The sequence below is a fragment of the Bufo bufo genome, chromosome 10 (genome assembly GCF_905171765.1).
Source record: "Bufo bufo chromosome 10, aBufBuf1.1, whole genome shotgun sequence".
Classification (NCBI taxonomy): domain Eukaryota; kingdom Metazoa; phylum Chordata; class Amphibia; order Anura; family Bufonidae; genus Bufo; species Bufo bufo.
Window position 1 is genome coordinate 18003537 of NC_053398.1, and position 20627 is coordinate 18024163.

Consider the following 20627-nt stretch of genomic DNA (forward strand, 5'->3'; position numbering starts at 1 on the left):
AGATCTTTCTGACATGACTTGAACCTCTGTCGAATGTGGTAATTACACGGGATAGTTTGGTTGCAGAGATGTTCGGCTGTTTCGTGATTAATAGGGTGGGTCGTCCAAGGGCTGCCTTGTAGGCAGATCTCAAGATATAGTCAGGGTACCCCCTTTGTAGAAATCTAGCCCTTAGGTCAGCTGCCTGCGCCACAAAGTCTTTCTTGTCTGAGCAATTTCTGCGCAGACGAAGATACTGCCCTCTTGGTATCCCTCTCCTGAGTGGGAGAGGATGACTGCTCTCCCATCTCAGGAGAGAGTTTGTCGCATTGGGTTTCCTATGAATCGAGGTGTCCAGTTCCCCCCTATCATTCTTGGTAATTTGGATATCCAAGAATGGTAGACTGGTTGGATGTGTCTCAAATGTGAACCTCATACCTATCTCGTTTTGGTTCAGACGGGATACGAACGATTCAAACTGAGAGGGGCTGCCACTCCAAGTGATGAAAATGTCATCTATATAACGTGCCCACAGCCCAATTCTAGACAGGTCATCCGGATTCCTCTCCCCAAATACCAGGGTCTCCTCCCACCAACCCAGAAATAAATTAGCATACGACGGGGCACATGGACTCCCCATCGCGGTACCCCTGAGCTGGTGGTAGATTTTGTTATCGAAGGAGAAGAAGTTCCTGTTCAGGGTAAATTCCAGGATCCGGATGATGAATTGGCTGTGGGCGTGGTATTGACACCCCCTAGATTTCAGGAAAAATTCAACCGCCGCTAGTCCCAATTGGTGTGGTATAGAGGAATATAAGGCCTCTACGTCAATGCTTGACAGTAGACACTCATTCTCAAGGCATAGACCCTCCAATTGTTTGATGAGGTCCGTAGTATCCTTGAGATGGGATGGCAACGTAGTGACAAATGGTGCTAGGACACGGTCGATGTAGATCCCCAGGTTTTGGTTTAGGTTGTCTACCCCTGATACTATGGGCCTCCCTCTCAAGGGGGATGTCCCCTTGTGGACCTTGGGGAGACAATAAAATGTGGACCTACGGGGGAATTGAGGTAACAGAAACGTGTACTCTTCCAGTGAGATGACTTTGGAGCCCTTGGCCTCATCAAGAATGGATTTGAGTTCACGTTTATAGACGTCCGTGGGGTCCCTATCCAGGATCTCGTATGTCTCCTTATCGGATAGGAGACTCCTACACATGTCCCTATATTGCACAGAGTCCATGATCACAATGTTGCCCCCTTTATCTGCAGGTTTAATGATGATTTGGGGGTCATTGGCGAGGGAGGAGATAGCGGTGGCCGTGGACTCTGTGCAATTGGAGTGGTGTGAGGAGATCTGCAGGTTTTCCAGGTCATTGGTGACCATGTTTAGGAAGACGTCTATGCAGGAGACTTCACTAGAACTGGGTGGCAGTTTGTTGCTTTTACACTTAAGGTCTGTAAAAGGGCCAAGGCCTGAGGCTGAGTTATCCATCATAGATAGTGAATTCAATAGTTGGACGTCTCCTAACAACTCTACCGGGATACCCAGCTCAATGCATTGGCGTCTATCAATGTATTTGAAGTGCTTGTGCCACCTTAGTAATGAATGAATAGATTCAGGTCCTTAACAGCAGTGAACCTATCAAACTTAGGGGTAGGCACAAAGGAAAGTCCCAGTTCAAGGGCTGTAGTCTCGTCTTGGGAAAGAGGACGTGAGGACAAATTGATTACCTCTGGTCCTGTGATTGAGTTGGCGGTTGTGGTGTGCGACTGCGGAGTGGGTAGTCCAGTCAGACTGGGTTGTCCTAAAAAACGAGTTTCTGGTAAGACTGTTCGCGCCTTTACGGGCGGAGCAGAATTTTTTGTCTATCTTATTTGTGCATGTATGTTTACATTGTGTAGTGAGTCCTAAGTGCAGGGGCCTAAACCTAGTGGGGTTAAAGAGTAGCCAGACAGAAAGAGGTCATAACCAGACAGGCAAAACCAGAACCGGATCAGAATCCAAACTCTATGTCAAAATCAGGCCAGAGTCCAAACCACAGAGAACCAACACAAGAAACAAAAACAGGGTCAAATACCAGACGGGGTCAATGCCAGGACATAGGAATAGGAATAATCGACATGTCAGGAGGGGGACAATCCAAAAGTCAGAATACCAGGAATCCAAACAATAGTATAATACATACAGGCTAAGAAGATCAATCACAGGCAACTGTGGCCAGCGGTTGCCTGTTTAAATAGCTGTTTGACAGGAAGCACATGACACTGAGCCTGATTGGCGCCTTCACCCTGCATCCGCCCCTGCAACTGAGTGATGCCAGCGAAGCAGGTAAGTACATGACAGCTGCGGATTTGCCGCAACACAAAATCGCGGCAGCAAATCCACAGCATATCCCCAAAAGTTAGTACGGTTCTTTATTTCTCCGTTTATATGATGTTTTTTCCCCCCCATAATTCCACTTCAGAAGGTCGGGTGTCATGCAGTTCCTTTTGTTAAAGCCCTGGAAATTTTCAAAATTTACCCGCTATTTTCAAAAGACCAAGTCGGGTCAGCTGCTGGCCACTCTGGGTCATGACTTGGAAGTGGAAAGAGGTAATGATTCCACTTTTCAATTTCCTTGCCAGTTAGAAAGTGATCATGACAAAAAAAGAAAAAAAAAAGTGCTGGGTCCAGAAATAAATATTTGGATTGATCCATGTGTGTAAAAAAATAAAATAAAAAAACAACAAAGTGCCCGCTCTGCCATGTAAGTAATAGACGGATTGAATTGTTTTCCTTTCCTCTCTAATGGCATGCGTAATTGCTCCAGGTTTTCAGGCGTCCTTCACCCGCACTTATTTCGATTAGTGACTGATGCATTTCCATGGTAACACACAGCAGAGAAAGAACTCGTTGCTAGAGTGTGGGCACAGAGAGATGTGCTCCTTATTCTGAGCTTACAACTTGTGTAAAATAACACATTCCTCCTTCCTTCTTCTGGCTGCCCCCCCCACCCCCACCCCCACCCCCCATTCCTGTACCGAAAAAAAAAAAAAAAAAAAGAAAAAAAAGGAAGGAACCTTGCACCTCATGCGCTCTGCTGAATTTTTTCCATTATTCATTTTTATAATTTTTGGGTATTTTTTTATTGCATTTTGCAAAAAACAAAAGGAGCAAAAAACATTTTTTGGTGTGGATTTTACAGGACTTACAAAGTTTAATCTACAGAATGTGGAAATATAAGGCATGAAGTGATGTGAGCGGCACTGGGGGAGAGAGAGAGGTGATCTCTTGGCATGTTGGGTCCGGACATCTCCGTGTGAGATGGTCACATCTAGCTTGGAAACTATGGCAGACAGTTCAAAATTCAAGAAGAAAGTGCATTTTGGAGGTACTGTAGGATGTGTATATGTCTTTTACGTCTTTTTGTAGACCATGAACACCTACAGGGAGATGTGAGGAGGAAACAGACCACATTCCTGGTGGGATAATGTTTTGTATTTTACATATATATATATATATATATATATATATATATATATATATATATTTTTTTTTTATTTATATGTTTGTGTAATTTTATTTTATTTTACCTTTATTTTATTCTAGTTCTGATTTTTTTGATTGCAGATGATGGTTCCGGTTTCCCTGTTTTATAGGACAGGTTGTTTAATATTTGTAGCATTTGGTATGTTTTATATTACATTGTGTATTATTTACGGTATTTATTTTCCTTTTTACTTAGATGCTATGCACTTTGTTTCCTGAGCTGGTGCTTTTGTTTTGCATGTTTGTTTGTTTTTTTTGTTTTTTTCTTTGCTAGTTATATGACTATTTGCCTGTGTGAATGAAATCCGGAGCAGACAGACAACTGTCACTGGCGCTGAGGATTTGATAAATCGGTTATACCTATATGTCTCTGTTGCTGTCATTCACAGCACACACTGATTGTGCATTGATATGAGGAGCAGTAAATTTGATTGCACTAGGACTAGGGTGGGTGGGGGGTGTCATTGTTAATCTCTGTGTGCTTTATGAACGGCACATGGTCGGAGTTCTCCCGGACTCCATACTCTTTTGTTGTTGTTTTTTTTTGTTGTTGTTTTTTTTCTAAAGTTCTGAATGGGTTAATGATGGTCTTGGAGGCAACCAGTGTGCATACTGTATTGTATATAGACATTGCAACTTTTTTTATTTTATTTATTTTTTCAAAAGTTCTGAATGGGTTAATAATGGTCTTGGAGGCAACCAGTGTGCATACTGTATATAGACATTGCTACCTTTGACTGTTCAGCTTTTTTGGGACTACAAGCCTCAGCAAGTCCTGCCATCCACAACAGTGAAGAGTGAGTGTAGACAGAGAGTGAGTGTAGATTCAGAATAGGAGTTGCTCTCTTAGTGGGGGGATAGGAAATGAAACGTTGGGGGCAATAGGAAACAATGTTCTGATGCAGATTATGGATTTTGCATTTAATTTTGCACACTCACTCCTTGCAGCTTCCTTCTAGTGCAAGGTCTTATTATAACTATATATGAATTTTGAGTTACTTTAATGCTTTTTGTGTGGGTTCCTTTCAGCTTTTATCGCTATTGAAGTCTGGAAAACAAGGGGCTGTGCCTTTAATCTGCAGTCTCATGCCTTGCTTCCCGTTTAGTAATTAAAGGCTTGGGCACATAATTGTAGGCCACCGAAAGACAGTGGCGTATAGATGAGCCTGCTGCAAGGGTCTTCTCTAAAGGGTGCTTGGAAATTTGAGCAGTAGGTCAAATGTTGTGCTAAAATGTCCTTTTTATTTGTCAAAATCACGTTGGTGTAGGCATTTTGGTTGGTCTTGCAAATTCGGAAGTAATACCAATCCCCTATCCGTGTTTTAAACACTGTCTATAGACGTCAGTGGGTGTTTTCTATCCAAACAAAATGGATAAAGTGCTGCATGCTGCGTTTTTTTTAAAATGCATGCATATCTTTTACTGTACCTCCATGTGAATGGCTCCATAGGGTAACAATATGCTTGCTGGAAAGCAGCCTGAGGTTGCAGAACCCCATCTTTTTTTATTTCATCATGGTATTATGTTAACATGACAGTGAAAAACAGGACATGTCCTATTTTTGGCCATTTTCACAGTTGGGTGGCCCCACTGAAATCAATAGGCTCGATTTTTAACGGGTGCTGTTTAGACAGAAGTGCACCCGCCTAACGGCTGTTTAAAATGGGTACGCTATGTAAAAAATGGGCCTTTCCAGGTTTTAAAAAAAAACTCTACCTGCACGCAGGGGAACACCTACTCCACACTCGAGGTAACAGAGCCTTAAAGGGGTTTTGTCACTTTAGCAAGTGGTGTTTATCATGTAGAAAAAGTTAATACAAGGCACTTACTAATGTATTGTGATTGCCCATATTGCCTCCTTTGCTGGCTGGATTCATTTTTCCATCACATTATACACTGCTTGTTTCCTTTGATACGGCCACCCTGAAATCCAGCAGCGGTGGTTGTGCTTGCACACTATAATAAAAAGCACCGACCTCTCTGGGAACCAGGACCATGGGAGTGCCCATAGGCTGGTGCCTTTTTTTTTAATAGTATACAAGCATGGCCACACTGCTGGATTGCAAGGAAACGAGCCGTGTATAATGTTAGGGAAAAATGAATCCAGCCAGCAAAGGAGGCAATATGGAGAATCACAATACATTAGTAAGTGCCTTGTATTAACTTTCTCTACATGATAAATGTAGAATGTTTGTTCAACATATGGCTTGGTAAATGGTGTCAAGAGCAAGGATTTGGCTTTGTTTCTCATGATAGCTCTACTTGGAATAGAAAGGAACTGTACAAAAAAGATGGTTTGCATCTTTCTCTCAAAGGAACAAATGTACTTAGTGAACAGCTCCAAGAATTTGCGAAAGAGTATTTAAACTAGGAAGGGGGAGCAAAAGAGTGAAAATAAAAGAGTCCAATTGCCCCCCGAAACAATGCCAGAACAGGTCAGAAGCACAGAGGTTAAGAAATGATAAGCTCAGAGTCCTGTCTACAAATGCTCGCAGTTTAGGTAAAAAAATCAATGAACTTGGGTCAATAATGGCATCTGAGAATGTAGATTTAGTGGCTGTTACGGAGACATGGTTTAATGAAAGAAATGACTGGGACATAACCATACCAGGGTACTCTTTATACAGAAGAGACAGAGAAGGCAAGAAAGGAGGAGGAGTGGCCCTGTATGTGAAAGATAGCATTAAATCTAACCTAATACAAGTTGGTGAGGCCAACATAGAGTCAGTTTGGGTTACGTTGCAGTTTGCTAACCATGCAGTAACTCGTGTAGGTGTGATATATAGACCACCTGGTCAAGTTAAAGAACTAGATGATCTACTAGTTGAAGAAATAGCTAAAATGACAATGAAAGGAGAAGTTATCATTATGGGAGATTTCAATCTTCCAGATATAAACTGGAAAACCAAAATAGCAAGTTCTACCAGGAGTACAGATATTCTAAATTCCCTACTGGGGTTATCTCTACAACAAGTGGTTGAGGAGCCAACCCGGAGGGAGGCCATTTTGGATTTGGTATTCACAAACGGGGATTCGGTATATGATGTCATTGTAGGCGAAACCTTGGGATCTAGTGATCACCAGTCAGTGTGGTTTAATATAAGAACTGTGAAAGACTCCCACCACACAAACAAAAAGTTTTAGATTTTAGAAAAACAGACTTTTCAAAAATGAAATTAGTCATAAATGAGTCCTTATCAGACTGGAACGGATTACATGGAGTCCAGGAGAAATGGGACTACTTAAAAGGTGCATTATTGAAGGCAACAGAAAATTGCATTAGACTCGTCAGTAAAAGCAAAAAAAGGAGGAGACCAATGTGGTACTCAGCAGAAGTGGCCCAAATCATTAAAAATAAAAAGCTAGCATTTTGTAATTATAAAAAAACCCAGAGCAATGAAGATAAGGAAATCTACAAGATTAGGCAGAGAGAGGCCAAGCAAGTTATAAGAACTTCTAAAGCGCAGGCAGAAGAAAAACTAGCTCAGTCTATGAAAAAAGGGGATAAGACATTCTTCAGATATATAAATGAAAAAAGGAAATTAAAACAAGGAATAACTAAATTAAAAACAAAGGACGGAAGGTATGTAGAAGAGAATAAAGGGCTAGCCGACTGCCTTAATGAATACTTCTGTTCAGTTTTTACAAAAGAAAAAGGAGAAGGACCTCCACTAGAAAGAATGACTATTAAATCGTTTGATGCATGTATCTTTACAGAGGAAGATGTTCTAAGTTTGCTGTCTAAGGTGAAGACAGATAAGTCACAGGGGCCTGATGAGATACACCCAAAATTATTAAAAGAGCTTAGTGGTGAGCTGGCAAAACCGTTAACAGATTTATTTAACCAATCATTAGTAACAGGAGTCGTCCCGGAAGATTGGAAATTAGCAAATGTCGTGCCCATTCACAAGAAAGGTAGTAGGGAGGAATCGAGCAACTATAGACCAGTGAGTCTGACATCAATAGTAGGCAAATTAATGGAAACCCTATTAAAGGATAGGATTGTGGAACATCTAAAATCCCATGGATTGCAAGATGAAAAACAACATGGGTTTACTTCAGGGAGATCATGTCAAACAAATCTTATAGATTTTTTTGACTGGGTGAATAAAATAATAGACGGTGGAGGTGCAGTAGACATCGCATATCTAGATTTTAGTAAGGCTTTTGACACTGTCCCACATAGAAGACTTATCAATAAACTGCAGTCATTGAGCATGGACTCCCATATTGTTGAGTGGATTAGGCAGTGTCTGAGTGACAGACAACAGAGGGTTGTAGTCAATGGAGAACATTCAAAACAAGGTAATGTTACCAGTGGGGTTCCACTAGGATCTGTACTGGGACCGATTTTGTTTAATATCTTCATAAGTGATATTGCAAAAGGCCTCGCTGGTAAGGTTTGTCTTTTTGCTGATGACACAAAGATATGTAACAGGGTTTAAGTTCCTGGAGGGAAACGCCAAATGGAAAAGGATTTAGGAAAACTAGAAGAATGGTCAGAACTCTGGAAACTGAAATTTAATGTGGATAAGTGCAAGATAATGCACCTGGGGCGTAAAAACCCAAGGGCAGACTATAGAATATTTGACACAGTCCTGACCTCAGTATCTGAGGAAAGGGATTTAGGAGTAATTATTTCAGAAGACTTAAAGGTGGGAAGACAATGTAATAGAGCAGCACGAAATGCCAGCAGAATGCTTGGATGTATAGGGAGAGGTATAAGCAGTAGAAAGAGTGAAGTGCTTATGCCGCTGTACAGAACACTGGTGAGACCTCACTTGGAGTATTGTGCGCAGTACTGGAGGCCATATCTCCAGAAGGATATAGATACTCTAGAGAGAGTTCAGAGAAGAGCTACTAAACTAGTACATGGATTGCAGGATAAAACTTACCAGGAAAGGTTAAAGGACCTTAATATGTATAGCTTGGAAGAAAGAAGAGACAGGGGGGATATGATAGAAACTTTTAAATACATAAAGGGAATCAACTCGGTAAAGGAAGAGAGCATATTTAAAAGAAGAAAAACTACCACAAGAGGACACAGTTTTAAATTAGAGGGGCAAAGGTTTAAAAGTAATATAAGGAAGTATTACTTTACTGAGAGAGTAGTGGATGCATGGAATAGCCTTCCTGCAGAAGTGGTAGCTGCAAATACAGTGAAGGGGTTTAAGCATGCATGGGATAGGCATAAGGCCATCCTTCATATAAGATAGGGCCGGGGGCTATCCATAGTATTCAGTATATTGGGCAGACTAGATGGGCCAAATGGTTCTTATCTGCCGACACATTCTATGTTTCTATGTTTCTAAATGCTATTTGCTAAAGTGACAAAACCCCTTTAAGCTCCCAGCAGGCATTAATAATACTGAGAGACACTATTTGGGACATTCTTTATACTGGGAGCCACTGATCGTGGCACTAATGGGGCATTACCAATACTGGGGGTGACTAATGGGGGCATTCTTTATGCTGGGGGCCACTAATGGGACATTAATAATACCAGGGGTGCATTAGTTATACTGGGGGGCACTAATGGGACATTATTAATGCTCAGAAGCATTAATACTAGGGACAATAATGGGGCATTAATCATACTAGGGGCACTATGGGGGTCATTAGATATCCAGTGGGCACTAATGGGAGCTCTAATCATACTAGGGGCACTATGGGGGTCATTAGATATCCAGGGGGCACTAATGGGACCATTAATCATACTAGGGGCACTATGTAGGGGTATTTGATGTCCAAGGGGCACTAATGGTAGCATTAATAATACTGGTAGCACTGAGGCATTAATCATACTGGAGGGCACTAATGAGACATTAATAATACTGGGGTGCCTCCATGGGGGCATTAAAAGTACTGGGGGCACTAAGAGGGCATTGATCAATGGGGGTCATTTTAGAGCTCTGCAGGGATTGTAGAAAAAAAAAAAAAAAGCTAATTGAATTCATCCATTTTTAATGGCCGTTAAAAATGGATGCAAAACAGTCATAAAAAAATGTGTAGACTGCCAGAAAATGGATGCAAAATGGCCATGAAAAGCAGTGTGTTAGTTTTTAAATGTAGCCGTGTACAGTAAAATTTGTTTGGTCGGCATTTGAAGTTTTGATTGTCCAGAACTTGTTTCCACTGCAGAACTTCAAGACAGTCTGGAAACACAAAAGACCAGTGACAGAAGATACAAAACGGTGATAGTAGATTTTAGGTTAAAATGGATATGGATTAAGCCACCCCCACCATTCCAGTGATGACTTCTCCTTGCCCCTGGTACATTGGAATTGGCGACCAAATAAAACGTGATACCTCAAGTGCACAAAAATCGAAGACTCTTTTTTTTGCATCAGCTCTTTTCCATAAGCTTTAGAGGGGAGTCCGTCCTGGTGGCTGTCCTCTATGACTTCCGTATGCCTTAAAGAGCACCTGTCAGCAGGATCGACCCTATAAACGGTCCTGCTTATTAAACCTATACCTGAATTAAACATCGTTTTTAAATATTTTTGGTGATGCTATTTTTCATTTTCCATGTCCCTATCTATATTTTTTTAAAAAATCCTGTAGATTTCCCACTGGCCACTAGACGCCACTTCTAGGTCTGTAGAGGTCACTTTTCAGCAATCATCTCATTGTCATCACTGGCAGGATTGCAATGACACTATATCACATCCTTATAAATAGCACTGGATTCACCATAAGTGATGGACACGGCTCAGCTCCTCTCCCTCCCTGCACAGTGACCTCTGCACAGGGCACAGAGCATGCCCACAACACTCTCCCATAGACATCAATGAACATCTCCCATCTAGTGTGTCTGTGGCCCATGTGGCTGCTGTAAAGTGTATTTCTACTTGCTGTTAGCTGAAGCAGGACGGCTGCCCCTATAATCATCTACAGAAAATTAAAAACAAATCTGCAATCATAAAATAAAAACTGTTTAGAAATGGAATATTTTTTTCCTATCTGATTTTAATTTGTAAAATAAATAGGTGATATTCCCTTTTAAACAGGATCAAACACCTCACCGACATGTCTATTATAATAAATAATTGTATTTCCCATGTAATAACAATTCTGGAGCATCTATTCGTATGACTCTATGTTGTGCCATTCCTGTATTATTCCTACTAGTATTGTATACTAAAGTGTTACCAGAGGGTGCGTTCCTGCATAGTATGACACTATCCAATCGGTGCTGCCAGTGTCTGACTGTGTAGGGACATCTCCCCCTCCCCAACGGATAACACCCAGATGGCAGACTACTAGCATTTCATTCATAACTTCTAGTAGGAGTAATAGAGGAATTACACAGTGTAGGTCATAAGAATAGAATATTATTTATGTTGTACTGATCCCGAGTTACATCCTGTATTATACTCCAGAGCTGCACTCACTATTCCGCTGGTGCAGTCACTGTGTACATACATTACATTACTTATCCTGTACTGATCCTGAGTTACATCCTGCATTATACTCCAGAGCTGCACTCACTATTCTGCTGGTGGAGTCACTGTGTACATACATTACTTATCCTGTACTGATCCTGAGTTACATCCTGTATTATACTCCAGAGCTGCACTCACTATTCCGCTGGTGCAGTCACTGTGTACATACATTACATTACTTATCCTGTACAGATCCTGAGTTACATCATGTATTATACTCCAGAGCTGCACTCTGCTCACTTTAGACCAGACATCTGCAAGTTTTTATTTGCATTCAGAGATGTCCCCTTTACTTCAGGCTCTGCACAGTAAGTTGATGCCAGCTGCTTCCCTGCATTATAAGGGCACAGCTAAGCTGTTAGGAGTGTTTTTTGAGGGCAGGCTTGCTGAATGTTTCCATCAAACGTTGCTCACAATAAAACCAATCGAAAGTGCTGCAGCGTGTGATTGGATTTCATCATTCGCCATTCACTTCTGAGCTCCAGCTGGCCACATGAAAAATAATTTTTATTTTACCAAGCAGAAAGCCATTACTGGAATGTATCATTTATTCTGCTGCTTTCTGTCACTTTGCTCCACTCTCCGGCTGCAGGTTTGGTTTTGTGACAAAATACTGGACTGTGACAGATTTTAATTCTATCTGGCACCAGTCCGAACACAGACATCTAACATACAGACCCGCGGAAGGCGATTTGTAATTAATTTTTGCTTGTTAATTAGCTCAATGGTTTGCAGTATATTGCTTGCAGTTTGGTGGAATGATACATATAGGAAATCAATAGGAGCGTTGTGTGCCGACTGCCCTGCCAGACGCATCACTTCAGAAATTGTGCCTTGTTTAATGTATTACATTGATCGCTCACTAATTTGATAGGGCAAAGGACATAATAAATATTAATTCCAGGAGGTTTACGGCAAATAACTCGGTTCTACAGGTTGTATTTTAACCTGACCTGACATTACATACATACAGTACAGACCAAAAGTTTGGACACACCTTCTCATTCAAAGAGTTTTCTTTATTTTCATGACTATGAAGGCATCAAAACTATGAATTAACACATGTGGAATTATATACATAACAAAGAAGTGTGAAACAACTGAAAATATGTCATATTCTAGGTTCTTCAAAGTAGCCACCTTTTGCTTTGATTACTGCTTTGCACACTCTTGGCATTCTCTTTATGAGCTTCAAGAGGTAGTCCCCTGAAATGGTCTTCCAACAGTCTTGAAGGAGTTCCCAGAGATGCTTAGCACTTGTTGGCCCTTTTGCCTTCACTCTGTGGTCCAGCTCACCCCAAACCATCTCGATTGGGTTCAGGTCTGGTGACTGTGGAGGCCAGGTCATCTGGCGCAGCACCCCATCACTCTCCTTCATGGTCAAATAGCCCTTACTTTCAAAGTTTTCCCAATTTTTTGGCTGACTGACTGAGCTTCTTTTCTTAAAGTAATGATGGCCACTCGTTTTTCTTTACTTAGCTGCTTTTTTCTTGCCATAATACAAATTCTAACAGTCTATTCAGTAGGACTATCAGCTGTGTATCCACCTGACTTCTCCTCAACGCCACTGTTGTTCCCAACCCCATTTATAAGGCAAGAAATCCCACTTATTAAACCTGACAGGGCACACCTGTGAAGTGAAAACCATTTCAGGGGACTACCTCTTGAAGCTCATCAAGAGAATGCCAAGAGTGTGCAAAGCAGTAATCAAAGCAAAAGGTGGCTACTTTGAAGAACCTAGAATATGACATATTTTCAGTTGTTTCACGGTTTGTTATGTATATAATTCCACATGTGTTAATTCATAGTTTTGATGCCTTCAGTGCGAATCTACAATTTTCATAGTCATGAAAATAAAGAAAACTCTTTGAATGAGAAGGTGTGTCCAAACTTTTGGTCTGTACTGTATATGTATAAGAGGGGAACATCCTCCATTAGCGACTTACATAAGGAGCAGATAGGGAAGGTTCTCAGAGAAGCAGTGGTTGTGTAAAATGCGGTCAAATTGTACGTTTACAGTGTTTTATGTGCCTGTTCCAATGTGGAAAACGGAGGATTATATGAGATAGATATGGGAGAGGGAGATCTGAGAGAGATAGATAGTTATGAGATAGATATATAGATAGAGAGAGAGATATGACATAGATAGATATGAGATAAATATTAAATAGATATGATAGATAGATAGATACAGTAGATATATACGTTAGATGGATTGATACGGTAGTAAGATATATGTGCTATATGGATGGATAGATGGACAGGTGCATAGAGGATATGTGATAAAAAATACATATTAAGGCCTCATGCACACGACCGTTGTTGTGGTCCGCATCCGAGCTGCAGATTTTGCGGCTCGGATGCGGACCCATTCACTTCAATGGGGCCGCATAAGATGCGGACAGCACTCCGTGTGCCGTCAGCATCCGTTGCTCGTTCCGTGGTCCGCAAATAATATATAACCTGTCCTATTCTTGTCCGTTTTGCGGACAAGAATAGGCAGTTATATTAATGACTGTCCGTGCCGTTCCACAAATTGCGGACCGCAAAACACACAACGGTCGTGCGCATGTAGCCTAACTAGATGGATGGATGGAGTAGATGGATAGATACAGTAGATAGATATATGTGAGCTAGATAGATACATAAATATCATAAATATCAGATTGATAGATAATTAGAGATTGAGATGATAGATCTGTTATATATATTATATTTATGCACAAATATATATAATTATAATACGACATTTGACGAGGTAATGATGTTAATTGGTTTCAGAATTTTCCTTTTTCCTTTTCAAGAAACGCGGACAGACAGGACGAAAAAATTGTTTCGACACTACACTGTTGGGTCCTATGACAGTTTTGATGCTTCCAGGTAAGACATTTTACTTTAGTACCTTTTCCCTGTGTCTTGTCACCCACACAGATCAGATTCATAGTGATTGTTGTTTATAGGGGTTTTCTGACTTTCATGGCCTCTCCATGGAATTGTATGTGTATTATGGATCGATTGGACAGCATGTGTCTGCTAGGTGAGGATCCCATCCATCAGAACCCCCAACTGTTGGAACTGGGGTCCCACTTCCATTTGTCCTGTAGAAGTCTGATGCCCTCATAGGATCATGGGACTCTGTTCTACGGATAGGTGGGGGTTCCCAGCATGCGGCCCCCCACCCAACTATCGGATGTTAAGGCAGCCAAACTGTAACTGCTCTTCCTCCTGACCTTTCTGTACAAATCCACCTTATTCTTAATGTATAGAGAGGAGTAAGTTAATATATAACATATATGTCCTATTCTTGTCCACATTACAGATAAAGATAGGACTGTGGACTGTTCTATAGAGGGCCGGATATTCCGTTCCTCAAAATGCAGAATGCGCATTGTCTGTATCCGTGTTTGGTGGATCCACAATTTGCGGACTGCAAAACAGGCAATGGTTGTGTCTTAGCATCCGTTATACATGAGACAGTCAGCCGGTCCTTCTGTTATTGGCATGCTTGGTCGCTCATATATACATCAGACTTCCATTTTTCATCAGACCTCAGGTCAGACCCTCATCAGACACCCATTATTCATTAGACCACAGATCAGACCCCAAAATGAGACACCTAAGCTCCATCAGCCTGAGTCAGGACTCACCACTCCACTTTTTCCGGGTCCCGCAGTGTACTGTGACCTGACGTGCGCGTCTATGTGGACTATGTCCTGCCGCGGTGCATGGTCAGGACGCCACAGCGGGATCCTGAAGACAAGGGGAGGGGAGTACAGCGAGCGCAGAGCTGCCCATAATGGAAACGGTCATTAGCATTCAGACTATGAGACGCACAACCACTTTTCCCCCATTTTTGGGGGGTGGGGGAAAGTGTGTCTTATAGTCCGAAAAATATGGTGACAAATAAACTGGGACAAATAAACTGGGACAAATAAACTGAGGTGATACACTCATAGATTTTTATTCCAGTCTCGTATATTTGCATTTCCCATTGATTTATCTTAAACTCAATTTTATCAGTATGACATAATTCCTGATCTTCATTAAATATCACTTTGCTTTACCTTTTCTTTAGCTCTAAACCTTTACAATCTTATCAATTTCTCAGACCTAACCCCTGGATATGTCGTCAATATCTGATCGGTGCGGTTCCGACTCCTGGCATCCCTGCGACCTCTTCCTACACCAATGACGTCACATTCATTGATCACATGACCTAGGCACAGCTCAATCTTATTCAAGTGAATGAGCTTGGGCTGCAATACCAAGGACAGCTGCTATGCAATGTACGGCGCAATGCTTAGTAAACTGGAAGCCGCAGCGCTCAGCGGAGCGCAGTGGCCCCTTTAAACAGCTGATGGGAGGGAGTGCCAGGATTCAGACCCCCACTGATCAGATATTGATGACCTATCCTGAGGATAGGCCATAAATATCAAAATCTTGGACAACCCATTTAATTTCCTTAAAAAGGTCACGTATACCCTCGATTTTGTCTTCACATTGCCTTCATATAATACATGTATGTAAATGTATGCAGATGTCTTACTAGTTAATGAATAGCGCACATGATGGTCTTTGTTTGCGGTTTAGCAGACTATTTTATATAAGAGAGGGTGGTGGTAGTTTTATTTGGTGGGTTGTGGTCTGCAGCCCTTTCATTGTTTAGCTGTTGGTTTTTAATGAAGCTTTTTTTTGTGATATTAAAGGGAGTCTTTCAGCAGATTTTATCTCCTTAAAACTGCTGACAGCTCTAGAGGCTGTGCAGCGGCTCAATGCAGAGGGCATTTCAACATAGCGTGTTAAAACATATATTTCTGACCTATGCAACAACTATGAATAGCGTCCCATGATTTGAAGGGAGTCTGTCAGCAGTGTTGACCACACAACCCTGCTGACAGCACTAGGAAGGAACTGGGGTAAGCAGTATATACATAGCTTTTGTGGATCTTTTATCATCAGGAGCAGCGTGAATATAAAGTTTTATTCTGCCAGGTTCAGCTCCTGCAAGTGCCCAGGAGGCAGAGCTTCACTGTGAACTTCTCTTTGCTTTGAGCATCTTTTCAGCCTCCCTCCCTCTACTGTGAGTGACAGCTGTAATGGTCGCTTTTGGATGCTAAAGCTGCCAAAATTGAGGCGAGGGGGCTATGAAGTAGCTCAGTGCGGAAAGCACTTCAGAGTGAAGCTCTGCCTCCTGGGCATTTGCAGGAGCAGAACCTGGCAGTATAAAACTTTATAATTACACTATGCCTGATAATAAAAGCTCCACAAAAATATGTTTATACTGTTCTTTCTGAATTTTACCTGGCACTGTCAGCAGTTTAGCATGGCCAAAGCTACTGACGGATGCTCGTTACCTGATTTCCCCATCACCCATCTGGTGGTGCCATCAGTTTTGTGCTGTCAAAACTGCTGACGGACTACTTTTAAGTTCTGATTGGGCATATACTTGTTGATTTTTCAGAAGTGGCAGTCATGGGATTTACAGGTGGCCACAGCTCTACAGCTGATTTTTGGCTGCTCTGCAGTGCTTCATGTTTTAAAAAAAAAAATATATATATATATATGAAAATAGGCTCCAAATTATGCGATAATGCATTTCTTAGCATATCCTTGTCCAAAACACCTGCATAGATAAAAAAAAAAAAAAAAATACTGATTTGGCTGACTGCATCCACCACTAGGGGGAGCTTATGGCATGTTTCTTTTTCTAACTAAATAATAAAGCTCCCTCTAGTGGTGGCTGCACAGAATTGTATTCTGATTACTATAAAGATATGTGTGCATTCACCTTGAGACAGGTTCTTGTGTAGTCTTCTCGCTTATAAGTCTTTCACTGGTCACTACCCCCCTCTTATCTATCGGGTTGCTTTTACGTTTCCCCTATTATAGATGGACATTTTCCTGCTGCAGTTTTCTTTCTTGGGTGGAGCATGGAAGTGGTTGCACATCAGCTTAGCGTGGGGGGGGGAAGGAAAAACTCCATTGGCCACATTTGCCAGTGGGTCACTGCTGCGGCCAGTGATTGGCTAGGTGATCATCTCCTTTGTTTCGAGCGGGACCAGTAAGTACAGACCAGCAGGCAACCCTGCCAACATCAGAATGGGAGCAAGCGGGATCAGTGAGGGTAAGGCCCCTTGCAGACTAGCGTGTTCAGATAAGTTCCGGATGCGTTCAGTGATAACTGCGCGATTTTGCAGGCAAAGTCATTCAGTTTTGCTTTTGATCGCGTTCAGTTGGTTATTTTTTATCGCTCGGGTTTAATGCCATTTAATGCGTTTTGCAACGCATGCGTGAAAAACGGATCGCATCCGCCGCACATGCTTGCGGATGTGATACGATTTTCACGCAGCTCCATTCACTTCTATTCCATTCACTTCTATATGGCCAGCGTTACGTTAAACTCGCAGAATATAGAACCTGCTGCAATTTTCACGCAGCCTACAAGTGATGCGTGAAAACCAACGCACATGTACACAGCCCCATTGAAATTAATAGGTCTGGATTCCGTGCGGGCGCAATGCATTCACATCACACATTGCACCCGCGCGGAATACTCGCTCGTCTGCAAGGGGCCTGAGTGCTTTGGTAGAAAAAAAAAAATGGTACCAGCTGGAAAACCCTTTGAAATTTAAGGAATGGCGCCCCTTTAAAGACAATTTTCCCATAATCTAGCCTGCTATGCTTTCCTTATGACTGTCACCCATGTTTTCCCATCTATTCCTAGTTAAACATCTCTCTTTATTTTTGGCTCTATTTTTCCCCCCATTGAATTAAGTTTTTTCCCCCACCTCCTCTGTCGTTGTCACCAGGCTGAATGCTGCACTGATTTCTCCCTGTACTGCTCTGCATAATTACTCATAATTAGTAGTGTGGGCTGACTGACTATTGATCTTACAAGATTTTAGCATCTGCTCTGCAGACAGTGCACTTCAGCAGAACACGGTGTAATCTCCGCAGCTCGTACCTGTCTTCCAATCACTGCTACCCGCTGACCCAGCCGTCAATCTGCGCCGCATCGGCTGGAAACACAGGCTGTTCCAAGACCGGCGTGCTTTCTTTGAAGCTTCATTCTGATCCATTACTGTCAGAGCCATATTTAAAGCTGAACCCGGACATATCCCCTTCTTCTCCCACTCAGCCCCATTGACATGAGCATCGGAGCATGAGATGATATCCCTAGACCTGTGCTGAATCAAATTCTGGAGATCCGGTGACATACCAGGCTCTCCATGGGGACTGCTAGGCGGAGGCTTCCGCCTAGCATTGTGCCTGGTGATATCACCGTTATAAATGGGCGGGCTTTAGCATGTCAAACAGCTAGGACAGCGCTAAAGCCCGCCTATCAGTGCCGGTGACATCACTGGGAACACTGCTAGGCGGAAGCCTCTGCCTAGCAGTGTAAAAATGTAAACAAACAGTCCTTGCCCTGCGCGATACAGAGCATCGGACCATAGTGGGGGAAGAAGGGGGACAACTCCTTTAATGACAGGGGTGTGAAGATAGGTGCAGCAGATTATCGTCTGATCGATAGTGGTGGTGGGGGTATTCTGGGGCAGCTTATTTGGTATGAATGGGTACATCACGTAAAAACAATGCAATTCTCTGTATTCAATACTTTTCAATACTCACACTATACTCTGTATCTGTACAGTGCATTATACTGTGTGTCCATTCATCATATAATAGTCTCATTCTTCTGGATCTCTCTGCTGCATTTTACACTGTAGACCACCATCTCCTACTCACCATGTTCCAATCCATCGGCCATAAGGACGCGGCTCTGTCTTGGTTTTCTTCCTATCTCTTTGGCCGCTCCTTCAATGTAACATTCGCAGGTTCTTCCCCTCTTCTTCCTCTTGCTGTTGGGGTTCCTCACGGTTCAGTCCTTGGTCCTCTCCTCTTGTCTCTCTATACAGCCCCTATCAGACAGACTATCAGCAGGATTGTTCTCCAGTACCATCTGTAGGCCGATGACATCCACATATATACTTCTTCCCATTATATCACACCTGCTGTACAACAGTCCACCAGTGACTGTCCACTGTCTCTTACATCATGTCCTCCAGTGACTGTCTGTCCACTGTCTCTTACATCATGTCCTCCAGTGACTGTCTGTCCGCTGTCTTTAACATCATTTCTCCAGTGACTGTCTGTCCACTGTCTCTTACATCATGCCCTCCAGTGACTGTCTGTCCACTGTCTCTTACATAATGTCCTCCAGTGACTGTCTGTCCGCTGTCTCTTACATCATGTCCTCCAGTGACTGTCTGTCCGCTGTCTCTTACATCATGTCCTCCAGTGACTGTCTGTCCACTGTCTCTTACATCATGTCCTCCAGTGACTGTCCGCTGTCTCTTACATCATGTCCTCCAGTGACTGTCCGCTGTCTCTTACATCATGTCCTCTAGTGACTGTCTGTCCACTGTCTCTAACATCATTTCTATCTGAAACAGAATCTTTCCAAAACGGAACATCTGGTGTCTCCTCCATCTACTAACCTACCTAAACCTGATATCTCCCTCTCAGAGTGCGGCACGCCCGTTGTCTTGGTGTTATGTTGGACACTGATCATTCCTTATCTCCCTATATTCAAGCTGTTGACCGCTCATTCCACCTGCGCCTCAAAAACATCTCTGGAATCTGCCCTTTTCTTACTGTGGAAACAACAAAATTCTCTTCGTCACTATATAAAAATTATCATGATCATACAATACTGTGATCATACAGTACTCTGTATCCATACATCCTACAATACTGTGTCCATACATCCTACAATACCGTGTCCATACATCCTACAATACTGTGTCCATACATCCTACAATACTGTGTCCATACATTATACAATACTGTGTCCATACATCCTACAATACTGTGTCCATACATCCTACAATACCGTGTCCATACATCCTACAATACTGTGTCCATACATTATACAATACTGTGTCCATACATTATACAATACCGTGTCCATACATCCTACAATACTGTGTCCATACATTATACAATACTGTGTTCATATATCCTACAGTACTATGTCCATACATCATACAATACTGTGATCATACAGTACTCTGTGTCCATACATCATACAATACTGTGATCATACATCATACAATACTGTGTCCATACATCATACAATACTGTGTCCATACATCATACAATACTGTGTCCATACATCATACAATATTGTGTCCATACATCATACAATACTGTGTCCATACATCATACAATATTGTGTCCATACAGTACTCTGTATCCATACATCATACAATACTGTGTCCATACATCATACAATATTGTGATCATACATCATACAATACTGTGTCCATACATCATGCAATACTGTGTCCATACATCATACAATATTGTGTCCATACATCATACAATATTGTGTCCATACATCATACAATACTGTGTCCATACATCATACAGTACCGTGTTCATACATCATACAATGCTTTGTAACCATACATCATACAATACTCTGAGCCACAATACCATACTTGTACAATCTGTTTTTTCCCATACATGTTGCCCAGATCCCATTATATTAGCACTGCACACTACATTACACTCGGCCTGTATCGTCCACCCACATGTTGTATACATTCAGCACACTGAATGACATTTTCTCCTACATTATTGTCATCTGCTGCATCCGCCTGTATTCA

The 20627-nt window shown here is 42.0% G+C and overlaps 1 protein-coding gene across 3 annotated transcripts in view; it reads left to right on the forward strand.

Annotated features, from left to right (window-relative positions):
* Positions 1–20627, forward strand: part of SHANK2 (SH3 and multiple ankyrin repeat domains 2) — a 514254-nt gene that overhangs the window by 315916 nt on the left and 177711 nt on the right. For all 3 annotated transcript variants that reach the window (XM_040409073.1, XM_040409075.1, XM_040409074.1), the window contains exon 14: positions 13761–13836. In XM_040409073.1, coding sequence (XP_040265007.1) covers positions 13761–13836 — 76 coding nt within the window. The remainder of the gene's footprint in view (positions 1–13760; positions 13837–20627) is intronic.